Source organism: Halichoerus grypus, chromosome 5, assembly GCF_964656455.1.
Source record: "Halichoerus grypus chromosome 5, mHalGry1.hap1.1, whole genome shotgun sequence".
NCBI lineage: Eukaryota > Metazoa > Chordata > Mammalia > Carnivora > Phocidae > Halichoerus > Halichoerus grypus.
In genome coordinates this window covers 30,389,606-30,412,947 of record NC_135716.1, presented here as the reverse complement: position 1 = coordinate 30,412,947, position 23,342 = coordinate 30,389,606, and the positions used below count along the sequence as shown (strand labels likewise).

Genomic DNA, 23,342 nt, shown 5'->3' with positions numbered 1-23,342 from the left:
GCTCAGTCAGTTAAGCATCTGCTTTCGGCTCAGGTCATGATCCCAGGGTCCTGGGATCAAGTCCCGCATCGGACTCCTTGCTCAGAGAGGAGTCTGCTTCTCCCTCTGCCTGCTGCTCCCCCTGCTTGCGTGTGCTCTCTCTCTCTGACAAATAAATAAATAAAATTTAAAAAAATCCATGCTATATTTATTAATTCAACAAATATTGATTGAGCATCTTCCATGTGCATGACTTTTCCCAGACAGTGAAGATACAGACATAAGAAAACCACAATCTGCTCTTAACGTAATCACAGTCTGATGGGAGAAAGTCCTACTATATTAGTAGGTCTTCTACGACAACTCATGATAGCTATATCCATGATTAGTACCTTCCATGACAGAGGAGAATTCAAGCTAGCTTAAGCAAAAAGATAATTTATTCAATCATAAACAATGTAGAATAGAATTTTAGGTAAAGCATAATCAGATTTTAAAGAATGTGAAGAGGAATTGGTTTATCTTTTTTTGGACACAGCTGATGAGTCTCTACCTGGTCACAAGATGACTAGCAACAGCTTCTAGAGCTATAATGTTAGCAGCTTGAATATAGCACCAAAGAGAGATTATGCACACTATTGTTATTTTGGAGGTATGTATCAAGTTCACTGGGAATATTCAGGAAGAATTTATTCTGTCTGCCATGTAAACTTGGGGAAGGCTGTCCAGAAGAGAGAAGAGTTGAATGAAAAAGAAAAAAAAAAAAAAGCACGTAAAGCAGTTTATGTGAACTAAATTTTAAAAGCCTGGTATGGCAATTCAAAGACTTTGTGCACACCAATATCAACAAATAAATCTAGAAAGTTTTAGGAAAGAATCATTATTCATTCTTTTCATTTAGCCTTATCTCTATAACCTAATCTTCATGATCTAAAGGGAAAGAATAGGGACACAAGCAGGTGCATGTCTGTCTTTCACCAGCCAACATGCAGTCAATAAGCAACCTGAGACCCTGATTGCAGCAACTGTTGACATTATCTGGCTCTCCCTTTTATTTGCCCAACAAATTTCAAGCCAGATGGCATGTCTACCACTGGGCTGACTTGAGGGAAGAACCATAAAGCTGAGGCAGAGGGTCACTTCAATTCAGATGAACCCTCAAGGGAAAACTTCCTGGAATGTGGAATTGGTAATTCTGAGTTGTAGCAAATCTAGTACAGAACACAGAAAACAGTTAGCCTTTGCTATACCAGAGACAATGTAAAAAGCCAAAGTCCTTGATCCTAGTTACTTCCCAATAAACTGCCATAAAGGTGTCGATTCTTCAAATATTCTTTTTAAATCTTAGATGTGGCTAATGGTTCCTATCTCTCCAGTATTTAGCAAGCATCACAATATATGTGGATCAAGTTATTGGTTTAAGGATAATCCTTGTGTTACTTATTGGACCATCATCACTATGGAGATCACAGTACAGGAATTGATCCTAAATCTGTAATTTTTCACCTCAACAGGACACTGAAGTTAACTGAACATATGGATAAGTAAATCATCATATCTGATAAGGTGCAAACAAGCAAACAACTGACTGATTAGATTCTATACTTTTCCACCAGGTGTGTGGGCATCTTGTGGAAAATCCATTTGAAGACGCTCCCTAGATTCCTAATTTATAAATAATACATTATATGTTAAAAAAAAAAAAAAAAAAGAAGAAGATAGCAGGAAGGGAAGAATGAAGGGGGGGAAATCGGAGGGGGAGACGAGCCATGAGAGACTGTGGACTCTGAGAAACAAACTGAGGGTTCTAGAGGGGAGGAGGGTGGGGGGATGGGTTAGCCCGGTGATGGGTATTAAAGAGGGCACGTACTGAATGGAGCACTGGGTGTTATACGCCAACAATGAAGCATGGAACACTACATCAAAAACTAATGATGTAATGTATGGTGATTAACATAACATAATAAAAAAAAAACAACAACTGTATGGTTAAGGGATTGATGTGTATTTGGCAGATCCTTTACCAACATGAAATAGAACTTTCTGAACATGTTCATATTTTGTCAAACTACTGCAACTGATTAATCGGTTGCATTTCATGAATACTTTTTCATTTTCAAACATTTAAAATATTTTCAGCTTCAAAAAAAAAAAAAGAAAGGACTTAAAAGTGGAAGAAGGTAATACCTTGCACTTCACAAGTGGAAAATTAAAAGGTTTACAGACAATATTCAATATTTCAGTATTATGTGTGTGGGTATGAGGGTGAGGGAGACTTACCAATGACTTTATAAATACATACCACATATATATAACTACATAAATACATAAAAGCTTTATGCTTCTGAATTGAAAATTTTGAAGTTGGTATTTTATTTTATATAAAACATATGCATATGAACCTAAATACCTAGGGGTTGATATCTCAGCATGATTTTTAACCTACAAAAATGGCAACTGCATACAATTTAATGTAACATACTTGTACATATATATGTTTATGTGTGTAAATGTATTATATATATAATGCAAACTGCTATATCACAGTATAACAAACACATATTCTATTTGTAATACTTTAAATCTGAGGTCTTTGGGTGAGTAGCTAAAAGGTTCTCTTTTTAAAGATCTACTACTCTTGTCCCCATAGTCCCCCTAACCTCAGTATAAAAGAACACCTGAAGATCACTTACTTGCTACATTATTACTTTAATTAAAATTTTTGTAAAAGGAAGTGTTCTTTGTGTGTGCATATTTTGTAGATGATACTTAAAATCTTAGCTACCCATCATCTTCTTGGTGGAACTATAACAATCGTGATGATAATAAAATCAATTGGCACACTCAGTATTAGAAATTAGCACACTTACTATGTGTTCAACTCTGAATTTTGTGAGCCAAGTATGTTTTATATGTCTCGTTTCATTTAGTCCTCGTAAATACCTTATGAAATACTGTTATCAATATATTGTTGTATATATGAGGAATCGGAGGCTCAGAGATACTTTCTAACTTCACTAAAACTTCTAAGTAGTCGAACTCTTTTGACTATAAAGCCAAGAATCTTAACTATTTCTTACTGGCCCCTGGAGTGAAGTCAAAGCCAAACAGTACTCCAATGACTCATCTGTCACAGAGTCCCCAGCAATACTTATCTCAGATGACAAGGTCATACCCAGGGTCTTGGGTGAATCAGGACAGGCCTTAATTCAGAATGGCTACGGCCTCTTCTCTCGGAAGCAGGGAGTATTGGAAGAGTGACAGGGGTTAGAAAAGATAAGAAAGAAGAAAAATGTCGAGGATAGAAGAGGGCCACAGGCAGCAGAATTAGGTGTGAGGTGGGAACTCTCAGCAGAAATGTGGAGCACTGGTGCCCGCAACTTCAAAAGCTAACCGAGCATGAGGAAATAAGAGGTGCCTGAGAAGCTATATTGGGTTTCATAATGTCTATATCCTAAAAATCATGCTGACCAAAATTTACCCTCATTAATCTCGGATAATATTCTCACAAGCCTAATTACTTGATGTCCCAACCTCTGGACCATCTGCTGAAGCTACAAGTTTAGAGGAAGGGCTGGTAGGGAAAGGGAGGGTGAGCGTATGTGTGGTATTTGTGTGGGAGTGTGTGTGTGTTCACCTTCTAGAATCAGGCATGAAGACAACAACAACAACAAAATGATAATCAAAAGGTTTTTTTGTGTGTATGAGGAAGAGACAGTAATCTTGGAAGTAGGCAAAAATAAGAAATGAGAACAGTTTGGGCAGTATATAAGGGACAAATCACATACTTTTCCAAAGGCATAGTGGTATTCTGATGCAAATTAGGTCATGCTGATGATAGTGAATTAAATTATTACAAAAAGCTTCAATTTTATTCAATCTTTTCTGAAAGAGAAGATTAAAACAATGCAGAAAATGTACTATCACAATATTTTTTAATTTTCTTAATATTTTACAACTTGAAGAGATACATTTTAATTATCTGGAGAATATATGACCCCTATGTATAATTGTAGGTGTATATATTTTTAGTAATATTGAGATGTATGTATAAATTGCATAAACTGTTAAATCTATGTGGACATGCAAACCACCCTATGCCATAGCTAGATTACTAATTTTATGCTATTTTTTTTAGTGTAGGATAATGAAACATCAAGTAATTCTACATAATTCTACTTTAGTTTGATTAGTGTATTCAAATAAAATTTCCAGTGTTCTTCTAATGTGAAATGACTCATATATATAACTGAATGTATATTTAATGCATATTATATTTAAAACAACAAAGGATGCAAAAAAAGAAAGTTGAAAATGGATTTGCACACAACCTTTGTTTAATCAAGTAATACTCATTTTTCACAAAATTTATTTCTGTGTTTCCCTTTTGGGCACCCTGATGGGCAGTTACGAGTGCTACATGACTCTTGCCATTTGTTCAGAAGGTCATTTCATTAAAAATATTTCAGGTGTTTCATGTGTGTTAATTTCCCATGTAATGTTTTTGGCCTGACTGGAATATACTGATTTTGAACAAAAGATTACCCATGTGTGTTGGCAAGCTTAAAGGGTCTTTTGTGCTTTGTTATAAGTAGACAAATAATTGATTTCAGCAAAAGCCATTAAAAAATGGAATGAAAGTCCTTGGGCAATGCTATAAATGGAAAGAAATTGCCAGATGCTTTTGAAAACTGACAAAAAAACCCAAAAAAACCAAAACCAAAACACTTCACTTTGAAGTTTTAAATAAATAGAGGCTGACTGTCACCATAGGTATGTCACTTCGATTCTTACTCTTGTGGTGAATCTACTTGAGGAATAATACTTGGTTACCATGCTGAGGTTCATTCTGAACTTGGGGTTTTCCTAGTTGTTAGAAGTGATACAAAACGAAGAGAAGAAATGGAATGATTGATGAGTCATAAAATGTGTGGATTTGTCTAGGACACCAGACAGACTCTAAGGTGTGTGGTAGTTTTATGTTAAGCAACTAGCAGCAGAGCTGGGACTAGAACTCAGATGCCCTTGATTCCTGTTCCTGCTAGACCAACATGCCTTGCCCTCTAGATGGCATATGTCATAGGTGCTCCAAGACGCCGATTACGTGACCATCTCTGTCTAAATCCCAGCTCTAGGGAGATGAGCTGGAGAATTAAGTATGGTTGAGATTCAGTCTATTTGTGCATTTGTAAGTATGTGTACATGAGGCCAAAACAACCAGCAAAGCTTCCTTTAGAACCAAATCTCCACTTAAAATTAAACCCAAAGTTCAAATTCACTACTCTAAAGGAACTCAGGCTGGCTATGAAAACAGAATGTTCACACCTAAAAATAATTATGGATATATGCAAAGACACAATAAAATACAAAATTAAAAGAGGTTTGGCTTAATTGGTATTTCATTTAATAATTTAACTTCATCATAAATTCTTTACAATCAACTTTTAGAAAAATGCTAAAAATCAATATTATTTTGTTTATATGTATTTAAGCCTAACTGATTGGTTGTAATATTTCTCAGGTTTTATTTCATCTTTCTCCCTTCTTAAAGCAGAAGACATTTCATGAGGGTTTATGGTTAATGTGATGCATACATACTTAAAGATGTTAATAAAATGTGTTTTTTTTCTTACTTTCCCTCCAAGTAATTAGAGGTGTCATTTGGACTCTGTGTAAAGTACCAGAGCTTATCTGTAAGGAACCACTGTTCCATTATGACCCTGGACTTAGAAAATATCTGTTCAGTTCAACTTGAGTGTGGATGAGTCCAGGAAATGACTTAGCTGAAATTTTATTAAAAATATTTTGTGCTTTTTTGCTTTAACCAACCAGACCATGAAAGCTAAAGAGAAGAAGAAATGGAGTTTGCTCATAGAAATGTTGGGGCAGAAAGGCAACACCTTTTTTTGTTGTTTTTTTTGGGGGGGGGTGGCCTTTCACCTTGGTAACTTCCAGGCCCAGCTAGAACCAGGAGATATCCCTTTTCAAATAGTTTAGTTTCTGAAATTGAAACTTGAATTCCAATAGAGAATTAACCACAAAGTTTCAAATCTCCCCCAAAAGAGGTAGTTTAGAAATAATTCATGGGAGAGGTCAAAGGCTGTATTATTTTTTGTTATCATGAGTTTGGCTATCTGCTATTCACGCAGTTTTTTTTTTCCACAGAAATTGTAACTTTTCAAAAGGCAGATAACATGCTCCATCAAAAAGGAGAAATATACCATTTCCAAAAATAAACAGTCACTTTCCCCTTAAAGCCATTGGGTTTTATGAAAGGAAGTGCTAGAGAGTGTGTTTCGTTTTAAGGAAATTGTAAATGTTTGACATATAATTTTCTGTCAAGATAAAGCATTTCCCTCATTAAATGGGAACAAGTGCTCACTGTAGTGTGCAGCAGATGACTTCCTGTATTTTTCTTTCTCTTTCTACCTAATGTTAAATTGTGCATTACAAGTAGTCAACTAAAACCCAAATATTTTACTCAGTCAATGAAAATGATATATTCTATTTTTATCAATATTTATATAAGTGACATTCAAAAAGTTTTAATTTCCTCCCATTGCTTGTGATGTTTTTAGAATCATTCTTAACTCCAGGGACTTGCAGGAGTTCAAACTATCTCATCCCTCGACTGAATGATTTACTTCACAAACTCAATAGACACTGCACGGGAGGTAAATTCCTTTCAGATGGTAGAATTATTCTGAGAACAGAACCAAATGTCTCCTCAGCACTGGGAAAGAAACAAATGCCTCATTTCCCCTTTTCAGAAGGCCAGAGGACCAAAAATAACGATCAGAAGTTCCATACCACTGCAATCAGCCTCTGGGAAAGACATTTTAAACCAAATAATTTAGATGGTTTAAAAATTTATAGTATCAGTCATTATGTCTTTCAGGTGATGTGAAAGAAATTTTCTTTTTTTTTAATGAATTGCATGAGAAGCTCTTTATGGTTTGAAATTTGAACTTCATGTTCAAATATATAAACATGCTCGTGTCTCTCAGTATTTAAGCTTCTTTTACTTCTCTCTATCCTATGTGCATCCCTACCCAAACTGTTATCTGTCCTTTCACAATCAATTTTGCTGGATACGGGTAGACAGTTTTTTTGCTTTTAATTCCTCTTGCTCATTTTTGTCTTTGACCCATGCAATTGAACCATACATGTCACCCAAGCTCTCCTACAGGGAGAGGCCACATCCCAGTTCAAGATTCGCTTTTCAGGCTGCTTTTTCTTCCCTTCCCTTCCCTCCCCTCCCCTTCTTCTCTTTTCTTCCTTCCTTCCTTCTTCTTTTCTTTTTTTTTTTTTTTTTTTTGCCTTTCTGCTTATTTATAAGCCACGAGGATAAGACGTTTCACAGAACTTTTTTCTCTGTTGTAACACTCCTCACTACTGGTTTTTCTTCCTAATTCTGTTTTCTTTCCGATCTCCTTTTAACTATCCCATAAAGAACTCTCAATTTTCTGTCTTGGATTTTATATTCTTATTATTTTAAAATGGGTTCACAATCTTAGTATGTAAATTCTCTGAAATCGCACATAAACCTGTGCCTGAGTGTTTGCACTAAGTGAGAAGGAAAGGTAGGCTAGTTTTTATCAGATTCTGAAATAGATCTACAACCCCCCAAATGGTTGAATCATTGCTTTATATGCACTTTCAACTGATTTCACTTGCTGCATGGATTTACCACTTGTCTCCTCTGAGGACACAGCAATGTATGTGGTCATCCAGATTTCACTTCTGAATTACAAATTTGTATTTCTCTGACTTCCAGATTCAAATTTTCCCATAGTCACCTCAGTCAATATGCCCCAAACTAAACTCATTAATCTTTCCCCCTTAAACCTGTTTCTTTTTAAATGTTGCTGATTTTTAGGAATGTAATCAACATCCCTTCAGTTACTGAACCCAGAAAATTAAGAGTTATATTTGACTTACTTTCTAATAGGTCATTATTTCTTGTTGATTCTAATTCTCTTTGTTCATGATTTTCCCCTCTATCTGCCTTTTCATTTGTCCCTCTTTGGTCCCACCTCATTATTCCTCTCCTAGGATATCCTTTTGAGAATGAGATGAAAACCACCATCAACTCTATCTTCCCTCCCATCATAGTACAGTGGATAGATAATGTACAGACTCCAGAATCAGACTCTGGGTTCAAATCTCAGCTTGCCCACTTGCTAGCAGCATGATATTTGCAAATGATTTACTTCTCTATGCTTAGTTTCCTTATCTGTCATAGGAAGCTAATAAGAGCACCCAGCTTATAGAGTTGTTATCAGAACTGAATGAGTTAATATATGCAAAGGGCTCAGAAGATTGGCTTTTACTCTCCAAATATTTGCTAATATTTTAATAATAATGGCAAAACACCCATCTGGTCTCTCCACTTCCAAGCTTACCAACTTTCTAGTACATTCTTCCTACATTGTGACTGGGGCAATTTTTTTCTAAAATGCAAATGTCAACATGGTCCTCATACATTGACAGGACTCCCTACTGCTTTCAGAGAAAAAAATGCAGCTTCCTTGATCTCCCTCAGTTTAATTCTCTAATTCCATCTTTCATTGTTCTCCTGGCTTTGATTCTGATATTTAGGCTATGCATTTAGGTATATCCCACTCCCTGCCATGACTCCTGGCAAATATACATGTTCTTTGAGCTGTCTGGAGTATGCCCTGTTTTCTTTATTTTGAAGACTTAGCCATTATCATCCCATTAGAGCCATCCTGCCTGTGTTTCAATCATGGATCAACTTTTACCAGCTACGCGTAACCTTGGGCAAATTACTCAAGTTCTCTGTAGAATTTATAAAATGGGACTAGCCATAGTATTTATCTCATATTGTTTTTGTTGGGACTAAGTTAATACACATAAAGCTTAAACAATGCCTGAATTATAGTAAGCATTCAGCAAAATCCTTAAGAAAACTGCAGATGCTATATTTTGCCTTCATCCTGTCCCTGCCATGATTTTAATATTTCTCTTGTGTATGTGTATTTAATCACTAGTACTTGTGTACTAGTGCCCTGGCACCTTAGCCTCATGTGTAGCAAAATATGAAATACGAAATATAATTGTGTGTTTATCTGTCTCTCTACCCACCAAACTCTAGTTTCCTTGAAGCTACAGACTGAATTACAGCTTTTCTCTCTTCCCAGTGGCCTGAACCCCATCTGCTATATTACCAGAACTCAACAAATATTTGTTAAATAAAGATGGATGAACATTCTTATCCCCCAGAAGAGAATGTGAAACAGAACAGTTGTTATATATTTTTGAATGAATGGATAAATTTATTAATCATACCTTGGTATAGCAGGAGTATGCTCTAACGTGATTTAGACAGTAAGAAAACCAGCCTGTGGTAGAGAGTGGAGGCTAAATATTATTTTCTTTCTTCCTTTTTTTAATTCTTTGTTACTAATTAAACTCTTGATCACATAATACAATGTTTGCCTCAGGTGTGCTCACTGTATGTGGCGATGGCTTAATCGCCTCTGAACATAAAGATGACTGGTGAAGGTCTGATGGTTACAGTACCGGATTATCCTGCTCAGAAGAATTCCAAGCCTTGTATCCATGCCATTATCAATGTAAACTATTTAATTCCAGCAATAACTGTGAATTGCCAAAAACATGAAGCAATAAGCTAAGTTTTGATGCTATGATAACACTGAGGGCAATATTTTTTTAGTGGGTAATGTTTCTAAGAATGAGTGTGGCCAAATGTTTGCAGACAAGGGTTAGACAAAAATAAATGTGTTACCCAGAAGCCTTACAAAATGGATGCAATTCTGTTTGAAATGATTATTTGCCTAAAACACTACTATTGCCTATTTGGAACAAGAAGAGGACAGGTTGGTGAATTATTTCAGAAAATGTGTTTGTTAAAAATTGTACTTAGCTTAAATGTGTCTTATTTTAGTAGGAAAAGTTCTGTGAAACTAAACAAAAATAATCCCTACATGCAAAGATGGATTTACAATTCCTGGACCAAGCACATGTTAGGGAAAGGATAAATTTCCAGCCAACACTTCTTGAGAATGCTTTTATCATGTAACTTTAGTGAGTTATAAATACTTTAGAAGGCATAAAAGTAAATAGACTACAATTTTTTCAGCATTTACTACGGATAGGCACTGATGCTATATGTTTTATAAAAAGTTCTTTCAATTTACTATAAACTCATCAGGTATGTATTATGATCCCATTTTGGATAAGAAAACTGAGGCTAAAAGAAACTGCTTGGATGACTGTCAACAGTTAAACACTCTTGAGCATTGTATTCAGACATTTTCCATGAAAGAAGTTTGCTTATAGATAGCACTTAATAAATTTGTGTTTAATTTAACCTTGTCACTTGGAGGAAAAAGAAGGAACTAAAGTTTAATGAGTCACCTATGTCATGTGTTGTTTGCTTTTATAGGCAGTACCTAATTTAATCCTTTCCCTATCACTGAGAAGTAGACATAATTATACTGACTTTATAAAATGATGAAACATCTTCATAAAGGTTAAATTAGTTGCTGGCAACACAGAAAACTCACTAAAAAATTTCTTCTCTTGCTTTGTAGTGTTACATTCAGGCTGTCTCCATAAGTGATTGGGTCAAGTTGCAAATGGAGGACCTTTAAAGTCAATTAAACATTTTGGCTTTTGTATTATAACATAGCTCATGAAGATTTTGGAAAATCTTTTAGATTACTCTTTGAGTTCTTAAGATACACATTTTTAAAAATTGATGCATAAAAATCAATTGTGGTATATTGATTTTAGGCATATTTGCATATATTTAAATGTAAAAGTATAACATTTGCATAAAATCCCTTGATAAATAATAAATACATTTGGTAAATGAGTTGTTGGTCACAAAAGTAGGGAAAGGTTCTACTTACATGTTTTAGAATTAGGATGAAATAAAAGTTCATTTTAGTGACTGATTTTAATCCAGTATTATGGTATGAGTTATTTAAAATTTCAAATTCATCATAATAAAGACTATGACACCAGTGAAAATGAAGATATGCAGAGAATTAAAATCTTGATAGAAACCTTATTAAGAGGCATTTTCCATTTTTGTGTCTTTTATGAGTCCTTAATAATCAAATATTTGGTCAGAATATTAACTATAGAATTAAAGAAAACAACAATTAACAAGAAGCAAATAAAACCTATGGTTATGAGAGCACAGAACCCACTGGAAAACAGGATAATAGATTTACATGATGATCACAAGTCCTGCAATTAAATCAGAATTTATTTTAGGATTGTATCATTAAAAAGAAAATAAATGTCAAGAGGCCTGAAGTATTAGACAATTTGTCTCTCCTATTTTTGTTTGTTTTGGATATGCTACATCACAAAAGAGACAGTTACTTTTCACACACCCTGAGACGCTACACGGGTAGCATCTAACAGTATCATAATTATTCAGTAAATGTTTCTTGAACAGATGTTTGGTTGCCTGCTGTTGCCCCCAAACTCCAAACCTAGCCAGGAATTTTACTTTTGCAGTCACTTCCACCCCTGCCTCTAAAAGTTTAAAGACGTATTTATTGGACAAATACTCAGAAAAGAAGTGAAATTATGATAAGTAGGCAGACATATGAGCTCTGTGAGAATCACCAGGGCTTGATATTTCTAACAACATGAAAAAAAAAAAGAAAAAAAAGAAAGAAAGAAATACTCAACTCCATGTGCTTTAAGTCTCAGGATGATAAGAAAAATATGTTTTCAATGTTCCCCCTAATGTATTAAGTTCAATATGAGAATAGATATGTCTCATATTAATACTTAATTTCTAAATACTCATGAGCTCCATTAAAATTCTCTGGCAAAATCATACCAAGCTTTCCTTCCAGTGGACTCTAACCGAAGATTTTGGCAGGTGCTGACTGATTAGCAGGTTTTTTCCTTCCCAATCACATTTCTTAGCACACCCAAATGGAGCTCTGGGAACTTACTGTTTAAAAAATATTCTTTACAAAGTATATTAAGGACTTGTTTAGACTATCTAAAGGAGATAAAACTCAAGGTAATGGAGTGTAATAGAAAAATGTGAAATGTCTTTAAAACAAGATCACTTCATATGGAATTATCATCTATATTCATATCTATACATGAAAGTATGGAATTGAGCTAATTTTTCATACAGCTTAAGTCCACTATTAAAGAACCCTCTGTGGTATGTATATTGCATATGCACATGGAACCACCACATGAATGGTCACATAAGCCACAGCTTAGTGACAACCATAACTTTCAGATGTAATTGGTGTTTTCTTTCACTCATCACTATTTACGATTCATCGCATCTTCACTCAGAGAAAGGCTGATTAGCGAGCAGAACTACAGAAGATGACTTTAAGCTCCAAACTTTGAAGAGCTCTCCTGAGACTAGGGAAAGGATCTATTTGAAGTGGACAAGCGTTCACAGAGGCAGTCATTCAATAATTATTGGGTGGGGATGGGCAGATGGATAGATATCTTCTAAAGAGACATAGGCCTACAATATTTTCAATGGTTAAGTGGCTCCAGATATTCTAGTCATATTAAAAATTTGTATTTCCAACACCTGAAACTAATATAACACTGTATGTTAACTGTACCAGGATTTAAAATATATATATATTTCCACTGTCACAAAGACAGCCCAGAATAAATATGCTTGATGCCCTGATTAGGTCTTCTCTACACAGGACTAAACGTAAGTGATCTTAAAAAAGACTTTTAATAACAAAGATTCTTTCTCCTTCATAATAGTTATTGGGAGCTTCTATATCTCCCAATAAGCAACTCTTCCTTCTCCCCCCTCTACAAAAGAAATAATTAATACTAGTTTTAAAATGGGAATCTTCCTGAAACTCTCCCAGGACTCTGAATTAATCTTTAACATTGGCTAATTTCTGTCTTCTGTATTTAAGTGTCTAGCACCATAACATCAAATGTTTATCCAGGACAGTATCGCAGGTTTTATTTAAGGCTAAAAAGAGCAAGCAAGAGAGAAGAAACTAGAAAGTTCTTTTAGAATGATACTGCAAATTCACAAATTCAAGCTTATGAGTACATTCTCTGATGTTAAAAACATGAGAAAATTGTGAGTACAAACTGCATGCAATGCTTCTAAGAATAGAGTTATTTTGCTGCTTTTATACAGCAATCAATACAATATAGAAAGTTGTATTGAATATTTACTTGCTCCATGTTAAATAAAATATCTACTATACCAAATTGAAGAAATTCTTACCACCTTCTTTAGTGCAAAGGTTGATGAGGTTATGCACTGTGTCCATCAGCTCCAGCTGCTGCTTCTGAAGGACACTATTATTGGTGGTGGCTCTGTTCAATTGTTTCTCCAGTTCCTGGATTATATACGTTTGACGAGTAACCAAGACTTGAAGATTTTCTCTCTCTTCTTTTAAGGTGTCCAACTCTTCCTTGTGCCTTCCCTCCATTTCTAAGATTTTATGTTCTAATAAACTACAAGGAAATAAAGACAAGACTATTTTAAAAATGCTATACAAAAATATATGACTCAACTAGATCCTGAGTTTATTTAAAGTTAGAAAGTTTAGTTAGGTATGTCACTATGGAAATATTTTATAAGTGACAGTCTCAGAATATACACAGATGAATGGATAAAGAAGATGTGGTATATATATATAATGGAATATTATGCAGCCATCAAAAGGAATGAGATCTTGCCATTTGCAACGACGTGGATGGAATTGGAGGGTATTATGCTGAGTGAAATAAGTCAATTAGAGAAAGACATGTATCATATGATCTCACTGATATGAGGAATTCTTAATCTCAGGAAACAAACTGAGGGTTGCTGGAGTGGTGGGGGGTGAGAGGGATGGGGTGGTTGGGTGATAGACACTGGGGAGGGTATGTGCTATGGTGAGCGCTGTGAATTGTGTAAGACTGTTGAATCACAGACCTGTACCTCTGAAACAAATAATACATTATATGTTAAAAAAAAGAAGAAGATAATAGGAAGGGTAAAATGAAGGGGGGGCATCAGAGGGGGAGACAAACCATGAGAGACTATGGACTCTGAGAAACAAACTGAGGGTTCTAGAGGGGAGGGGGCTGGGGGATGGGTTAGCCTGGTGATGGTATTAAAGAGGGCATGTATTGAATGGAGCACTGGGTGTTATACGCAAACAATGAATCATGGAACGCTACACCAAAAACTAATGATGTAATGTATGGTGATTAACATAACATAATAAAATTTTTAAAAAATATATACACATATAACATTCTAATATACATGTTATTTATATAAATATTTAATACACATTAATTATAGGAGTTACATATATAACATATCAAATAAAGAATTATTAGACCATTTGTTGTCAGAGCAATATTTATTTCCTAAATATAATTTATTTCCTGGAGTACATCTCATATCCAAGGTAGCTGACTTGGACCCAAAGAATTTTAGTCTGTAAAAGTTATAGTATAACTTTCATTAAGGAAATAGGTCCAATAAGAAGCTGATAGAATAGTCCAGGAAAAATACAAACAAAATATAGAAACTATTTTTTTAATTTATGTTGCATTCATTTGGGATTCTCAAAACATTAACAGTGATTAAATTTCACAATAGTTCTGTGGGGTCAGTTAATAGTATATTGATGCAGAACCCACAGGACCATCAATAGTATATTGATGCAAAGTAAGCTATGCAAAATCTCAGTGAATTAGATTTCTTGGGATTTCTGATGGTTGGTCCTGTATCATAACCACAGCTTACTTTGTCTCTCAACCTAAGTTTCAGAATGAGGCCTAAAAGCACCACCAGTTCCCAAATCACTGCAGAGATGGTTCTGCACAGGAAGAGCACAGACTGGTGGCGTGGTCTTACACAAAGACACGGGATTTTGCTCAGGGTGATGTAATCTTCAACTGAGAACCTTCCTTCTCTCAGAACTCTTCAGAAGATACTCCCTCTGCATATTGCACATTAAAAATGATAGGGAATGCAGAAGCACTCTTGGATCCTAGCAACTGACTGTAAATAAAAAGTATTTGTATTTTATAGAGTGTATAATATACTAAGATTCCTCAGAGGAAAGCCTGATTCAGTTTCCTCAGTTCCATTTTCAGAAGGTTCAACCAGTCCTTAGTTTACAAGGTGTTATTCAAATGTAACATACCAGACTGGGCACTTAATTTACCTTGGAGAAATATAGCACTGAATCATTCCTATAAGTTTGCAAAAAGGGGACTCCCGGGAATTTTTAAAATTTAATACTTAAATCATAAAATAGAGCATGTTAGAAGAGCCAAATTTTCCTACTTGATGTACTGGGGGACAAGCTAGAATATCTGATTGTCCTTTAGACAGATTAAGAAGTGTGGAGAGAACTGCTCATGAGCATTCTGGATCTTTGCCAACCAACCTGTCTCAAGAAAATGTGGCTCAGAATATGGCAGGAAAGTTGCCTGTTGAACCACGCCTGAAAAACACTGGGATGCTTCTATTCATGTTACCTTACTAATTTACAACACCTTGGGTAGCATGTCTAGATTCACATATGAAAATTTCCACTGAGACCTGTCAGGGGCACCTCTGTGACTTGTGCAAGATAAGAGAAGCCACACCTCTATTTTGGGTTGCTCTCATTCCATGGGACACCAGTAGTGAAAGAAGCCCTACCCTGATTGTTAAGCAAACTCAATTTGGATAGAACCTGGGTATAGTGATTAGGGAAATTTGTGATGGCCATCTGTATTTTGAAGACATCTTTTGGAAATGAAAACCTTAGGCAAGGAAGTCAGGGTAAGATAAAAGAAACATCTGTAAAGAGTAGTTACGATTCACAGTCTTTTAGTGTTTTCTTCTGTATCAATAATTTGCTGCTGAAGTTAGAGGTTAAAAAATAAACAAAACAAACAAACAAAAAACCCTTCTCTATTGGTTAAAAAGTTTATCCAACCACTGGTTAAGTGATTAGTGCACTTGCTATGGAGTCAAAGCACGTTTTCTCTGTGTCTCGTAATCTTTGGCCTTCAGATCTGAGAATTAACCACAACTGATGCCTTAGCTCATTCTCAGTTTACTTTTTAATTTTTTGTTTTCCTCCTAAGGATTAGATGCAAGATGCCCATAATGTAAAGTCAGTTAACTTACAAAAAAATTGTCTTTTAAAGTCGCAAGAGTTATAGTATACTACCAAGAAACCTTAGAATTAGCTGTTAAAATGATAATAATAATGTAAAGATCAAAATTTGGATGATACAGTCATATAATACTGAATAAAAATCTGAATTACCATTTTGTTCCTACAAAAAGATGAGCATTGGCCTTTCAGTTTTCCTAATCAGTAGGTAAAATTCCGGCTTAGAAAATATCATGCTATAGCTATAACTTGTATTTATTACTTGCTAAGTGCCAATAGTGTTCTCAGTACTATGTAAAATAGAAAATGATACCATTCCTACTCTAAGGATTTATTTTTAGAGAGAATACCTCAAATAAAACAATAGCAGCTGTAACAAACTTTTGTTTCAGATACAATGCTGTTTAAAAATTTTTTTTTAAATCAATGTTTCTCCACTTCTTTTGATACACTCCCTATTCAAGAGAGTATATACTTAAAGATGGCTACTACCCGAGATGTCAATAAAGGAAGTTTGCTTGTTTGTTTGTTTTGGTTTTCAGGATAATTTGGAAAGAGCTGAGAATTTAAAGTTGATCAAAGTATTCCCTGATGTCAAAGAAAACAACTTGGCACTGGCTTATGGAAGAAAAGGCCTGCATTTCCTGAGTAAAAGGAATATGCACTTAACATGATGAAAAGAACATTAATTTTCATAGTTCACTGAACAACCTTTAATGCACGTGACTACCACGTATCAAAAGAAATCCAAATAGCCTGTCATCTTAAAATAGATATTTATGCAAAGTAAAGAAGGGACTGCCCACAGAAGTAAGAACCATGCTCTGCATCACAGACACCTCACAGGGTTTGGAATAAAATATATTCAAGAAAAAATAATATGCACAAAAACTATCGGCAAAATGGAAACATGTCACACCGTTTCCCAAATGGCAAGTCTTGCCAGTTAACTATCTCTTCCAGTCATTTTCTCATCTCATTTCTTCACTTGGAGTTCCTTTAATAACTTTTATATTATAGTAATTATCTATTAAATTTATTAGGTATATCCGTTATATTAATCATAACTTTTTAGACTTTTTTGGGCAGGACTGATCTCTTCTCGGCCCTTCCATTTTCTCCAATGCTGCTCATCCCTTACTTCCATCTTCTCTTCATATTTGGTTTAAAAAAACAAAAACAAAAACTATTCTCTTTCCTTAGATACTTCTCATCCATTGGTTATTATCTACTTGGGAAGCCAGCCCTTCTCATTACTCCAAACTGGTTTGAATCCAAAACTTTCTTGCCAGAAAAAATTCACATGCTATCTCTATTAATCACATTGTTGTAATATACCATTATAATTGTGAAGTCCTTTAAAGCCCTTATCGCCTTTGTTTCTTAAAGCAATATAGAGATACAGACTGGGTAGATATCACAAGCCCCAGTTAATAAGAATCTAAGTATCTTGTCCCAAAATCATGCACTAATTGTGTCAGAACCAAGATAAAAAGTCATGTCTTCTAACTTGTCAGACTAGAAATGTGCCCATGACATCCCAGTGCTATGAAAACTAGCATGAGAGTTTCTCTTTGATTTAATATCTTCTACTTATTTCTTCTACCCATTTATATATTGTTAGGAAGCAAGGAATCACTTTAACATCTCCTTAGTAATTGTCACTCTCCATCTGGTTATTCTGGGAGCTTGTGTTTCACAATATTTTAGTCTATTGATCTTTTACATGTATAAAAACAGTTTCTTTGTCAAGCCAATTTTTTTTTTTATCTGAATTAAGATTTTCTTAAGCACCACTCTGCCTTAACCCCTCTGTCATTAAATGTAATTTTATCCCATTTTTTCCTGGAGTCTTTTATTGGTTCTCTTACATTTTCCCTATCCAGATCAGTTGGGAGAGGCTACCTCAGCTAGATACAGAGAACTACAAGTAAAGGTTGATCTGAAGGATAACATTACAGCTCCAGCCTCCTAAAATTAGATAGGCAACATAGTTATATTTTCCCTGATGTTGTCCTGCAGCAATAAGTTTAGTTTAGACTTAAATGCATAATCCAAAATGTGGATGCCGATTCCAAACTCCAGTGCACTGTTTTCTAGAGTGCATTCTGTATATTTTTATCAGGTGTATGAGTCCCACTCTCAAGTCTTTGGGAAGTTTAGATTAAAGAAACAGTTTTTATCATGATGCATCTTTTAGGATTCGTGTACCATGGAACAACAATTTATGAAACTGTGTACCTCAATCTATACAAATGGAGTTAGAAATCTGAAGACAGTATTTCTCACAGGATTCCGAATACTTCCTGTTTCCCATCTTTCTGGAAACACTCTGAGAAGAGACATGCATAAAATTTTGGCACTTAACTTCTAGTTTGAAGCAGAGGTGCACTTTAATGAAGAATAAAATAAACAAAATAATCTAGGCCTTGAACTTCAGTAAAAGGTTCTAATTGAGTATATACAAAACCTTATTTGAAGTTTTTGGTTGACTTCTTTCCATTTTCACAGTCTGCCTCCTCAAACATATCTTATTGGAAATATTTCAGATCATTGAACACATCTTGAAACTTTCACAGAAAAAGCTCCCCCTTTCAAATTGTTTCCCACAATAGAGTTCTTAACATAGCAGCCAATGAATTCACAGTGGTGACAGTTTCCTAAGCAATATGTGTGTAAAGATAGCCCTTAAACAAGAGGAAGATGTTGAAAATATAGAAACCTTCTCAATTTTATCTGTCTGAAACTGCTTACAGATGTTTCCATTTTTTAATTATTTTTAACATGTAAGGTGTCAACATGTGTTGCAAATATGGGTTTTAAAGATTGATTTTTTTCCCCCTTCAAACAAGGGTATAGTAACTTCAGGTTACATTTATACTTTAAATTTCTAACTTGAACATAGCAAATTTAAAATTTATAGCTAAATATTTTTGTAATTTAAATGTGGAGCAGAAGCATAGATTACTACAAGTAAACATTGGCAAATACTTTTTTAAATAGTTTGGGGTAAATAAGAATAAACTAAATATGTTATGGGAGCCAGAAAGCAAGAAAAAAACAAACAGATACACTTCAAAATATAAAAACCTAGTACTTCTATAAAAAATTGCACAATAAATGACAAACTACAGAAACACATATCTGCAGCATATATGACAAAGTTTTAATGTCCATTGAAGAGCACATATGAGTTAATAAAACAAAGATAAACAATGTAATAGAAAGATGAGAAACACACATGAATAGGCTAGTCACAGAAGAAGAAATGCAAATGGTCAATAAAATGAAAAGATGTACAACCTAACTTTTCAAGTAGACAACATTAATAAAATGGTTAGCAAGGTTTGGGGAAATTAGGAAGCCATATACACTTGGGGAGAAATATAAAATTCGGAGATAATTTGTCAATATGTATGAAAACTTAAATAATCACATAAAAATTCTAATAAATTGTAAATTATAGTCTACCTATACCTAGGAATGAGTGATATGTGTATATAATTACATGTTTAAAATATCCATGATAAATTTTTATGAATTAGAAATAAACCCAACATGTAAAGAATAGTTATAATCTATACACATATGCATTCATTATATATAAATGTATTTATACATGTGTGTGATTGGATATTAGTGTGTGTCTGTGTAAACACAACAAATATTCACACTCAACACAGATGTATGTCTTACTATATTCATAGAAAAAGTCTGGAAGAATAAGCACTAAACTTAATCTGTTAATGATGATTCTCTGCAGGGGGTGGTGGTGGTGGAGGAGTATGGAATTAAGAAGACTTTGTCCTTCAACTGTATGCACTTCTACATAATTTAATGTTTAGATCAAGTTTGCGTTACTTTTTTATTAATCAGAGATGTGTTAGATAGTCATGAGTCTAGAATGGTTTGGGAAGATGTTATCTAGAAATTTAAAGATTGGGCTGAATTAGTGAAATTCAAAATGTGAACTGATAACCTTGGGAGCCATGCAGTGCGCTTTTGGGGATGCAGAATAGCAGTGTAAATACCATCTCTATTGTATTTATGTTAAGAACAATTAATATATTTACAATATTTCATGTAAACTATGTGGTTTGTGTTTTCCATTAAAAAATATTTTTTAGTTGTGTGTGTGTGTGTGTGTGTATAGAGATATAAATGACATTTGTTGCGATAGAGCTCCTGGGACATTTGCCAGTTCATCATTCATTCAATGTTCAAAAAGCACTTAATACTATATATACAATGTGTAGAGAATTGTGCCTGGGAGCATGAAGACAAAGATAAATAAAACACAGTCTCTGTGTTCCAGAAGGTCACAGCCCAATAGTAGAGAAATAGATAAAATAGATACACACACACGAGCACACACACACACATATTACAATGTGATGGGATAAGTAAAATAAGGGGGGAAAACAATGTAGAGTGTTATCATATAAGTTGTAATGACCAAATCTATTGGGCAGAGTCAGAGAAAGTTTCTTAGGTTAACATCTACACAGAGTTTTGAAGGGTGAACGGGAGTTTCTCAGTTGAATAAAGAACTACAGAACATTTCAGACAAGTCAAACGTCAAAAATGTCTGAAATAACATCAAGTCTTCAGTGTGATACTAACAACTAGCATGATTAAACACTTGTAATGTGTGTCAGGCACTGTTCTCAGAGCTTTACATGCATTAAACCAATTAATCCTCACATAAACTCCATGCACTACTATTATCATCACCCCAGTGTTAGAAATTAGGAAACCAAAGTACAGTGAGTTTAAGTAACTTGTCCAAAGTCACACAAATAATACATGGCAGAGCTGGTTATAGTAGGATAAAGGAAAAGTAAACCCTAGGCAGTCTGGCTTCAGAGCTCATGTTCTTAGCTATCAGACCATATTTTCTAAAATATAAGACTTGTATAAGTAGAGCTACCAAATTAGGATTATAATGATCACCGACTGTGTTCAACGCTAAAAAATGTGAACTTTCTTCAGTTAGTTACAGAGAACCAAGAGGGGATTAGGCAGATGCTCTTGAGAGATTGAAAAGTTCGGCTGAATTAGTGTTGGAGACCTAAACAAAAGTGAAAAATAATCTGACTTGCATTTTAGAAAGAAGACTTTGGCAGAGCTCTGGATGATCAGTTTGAAAGACATGGGGCTTAAAGCACAGAGGTCACTGCAATGGCTGAGAAGAATTAATGGGAGTTTGACCTAAGACATAGTCAGTGGAAATAGAATGAACAGGACAGATTGAGAAAAATATTTAGGAGATGGAACTGACAGCCTCAACAGTCACTGTGAGTTGTGAGGAATCAGGGAAAGGAAAAAATTAAGATAACCCTTGGATTTTTAGTTTGATTCAGAATTCTCTTCCACTCTAAAACCCTAGATTAATGAAACTGAAATTTAAAAATGCTATATGCCATTAAATTCATTTTTAAAAAACATGAGAAGAAGAAAAATGTTCTATTCAGTCAGTCTGTAGGTATTCCATTTTCAAGATATAGAATAGAGTAATATAAATTTAAAAACTTTTTATTGATCCCTACTATACACAACTAACATAATTCAGCCTAATCTAATGCTAGCAGTTAGCAGGATTTTACCTTAGTATTTTGTAAAGATCTTATCAAATGGAAAAGAACTTTAATTTAAAGACTGTGACTTAACTTTTCATTTCTTTAGGCAACTTAAGTATTAAAAGTCAATATTTTAAGAAGCCATTACAGTAATTTGTAAGGTATAATTTAGTATCTTGAAATTATACATATTTCAATCAGTTAAAATTAATTAACTTAATAACTTCCCATAAACTCCAGCTAAAAGATAGATGAGGCTTGTCAAATAAGTTCAGTGAATTCCCAAGGTAAAATAAATAGTTTATATTTCCTACTCCAGTATTAGCAGGAATAAATAATGATCTATATAGGAATAGGCCAAAAACAACTGGCTGACTCCTTTCTTCAAACTTCTATTTGTTTGTGTAAAGAGGATAACTTGACAGCCACATCAATTAATCTTGAGGATGCATCATGCTGGAAAAATATTTTTATAATAATTAAGACAGAGAATCATTATGGACTTGAGCCCTAATTTTGCCATAAACTAGCTGTTTGGTCATGGACAAGTAAACTTGACCTTTGTGAACTTCACTTTCTTTATACATAAAATAGAAATAATAATAGATACTTTGCAGAATTAGTTGGAGGATTAGCAGTAATGTATGCAAAGCACCTGGCATAGATGTTCACCTGATATTAGGTAGGCAGGTAGCAGACAGTTTTGATAAAACTATGTTGAAGTGGCCATCACATGGGTAGTTTCACTTCACTCTGAATGGTACTGAAAATTTGCCTAATCTTCACTCTACATATTCAACACAAGTATCAGGAAAGCCCAAGTGCTCCATCTTTGTATATGCAAGATGCTCACTTCCCTTCCTGTATACCCTGGTGAGGCAGAAGAATTTCTTCTGGAATATTTTTTTAGCCGGCTGTGCTCCCACCTTGGGAAAAGTTGGGGTTAAGTCAGAGATGGGTGAACTTGATCAGTTCACCAAATTTTAGGTGAAAAGATTCAGCTCAAGGGATTTGCATTATGACATCTTTCCCTGTCCCTGTCCTTTTTTCTATTGTCTTGAACTGACCTGGCAGGAAACATACTCAAAGAATCTAATAAAAGTTGACAATTACATGTTCCACTTTGTGATCCAACCCCCTATGTGCAATGTAAATATTAATGCTTCCCATTTCTTGGGATCTTGGTTGATAATTTCAATTACATGGGCCAATTACTGATCTTGTATTTGCAAATGCTGCTTCCTTGAGGTAAGAAACAAAACCATTTTGACATTAGGATGGCATTCAACAAAAGAAAAAAAAAAAAAACATTTCCTAAAGAAAGCAAACTGGAAGCTTCTTGGAGTCACCCCCCACTAGATTGTTAGGAAAACAAACAGTAGAGCAAATGTTGCTAATCCTATTCTTGCTTTGTGCCTTTGGCCATTTAAGGGATAAAGAAGTGAATCTAATGAGGCCAAAAATCCTTTTTCAACCCTACAAGTGATGCATTTAATTTGTCAGGATGTAAATCAGCAGGACCTCTCAGCATGATTGTGTAGTATAATCCTGTCCATAAAATATTCCTCCTTGTTCTGCCAAAGAAGTGGTGGACCCTCCTAAGGGCCAGCTCACCAACTTGGCAGCTGAGGCCCCATCATAC

At 34.7% G+C, this 23,342-nt stretch overlaps 1 protein-coding gene across 2 annotated transcripts in view; it reads right to left on the bottom strand.

Moving 5' to 3' along the window:
• The window catches only part of ANGPT1 (angiopoietin 1), a 244,118-nt gene that overhangs the window by 56,230 nt on the left and 164,546 nt on the right, over positions 1-23,342 (bottom strand). Inside the window, exon 4 of one of the 2 annotated variants that reach the window (XM_036093065.2) lies at positions 13,232-13,464. In XM_036093065.2, the coding sequence (XP_035948958.1) occupies positions 13,232-13,464 (233 nt within the window). The remainder of the gene's footprint in view (positions 1-13,231; positions 13,465-23,342) is intronic. The other variant, XM_036093066.2, reaches the window with a different exon arrangement.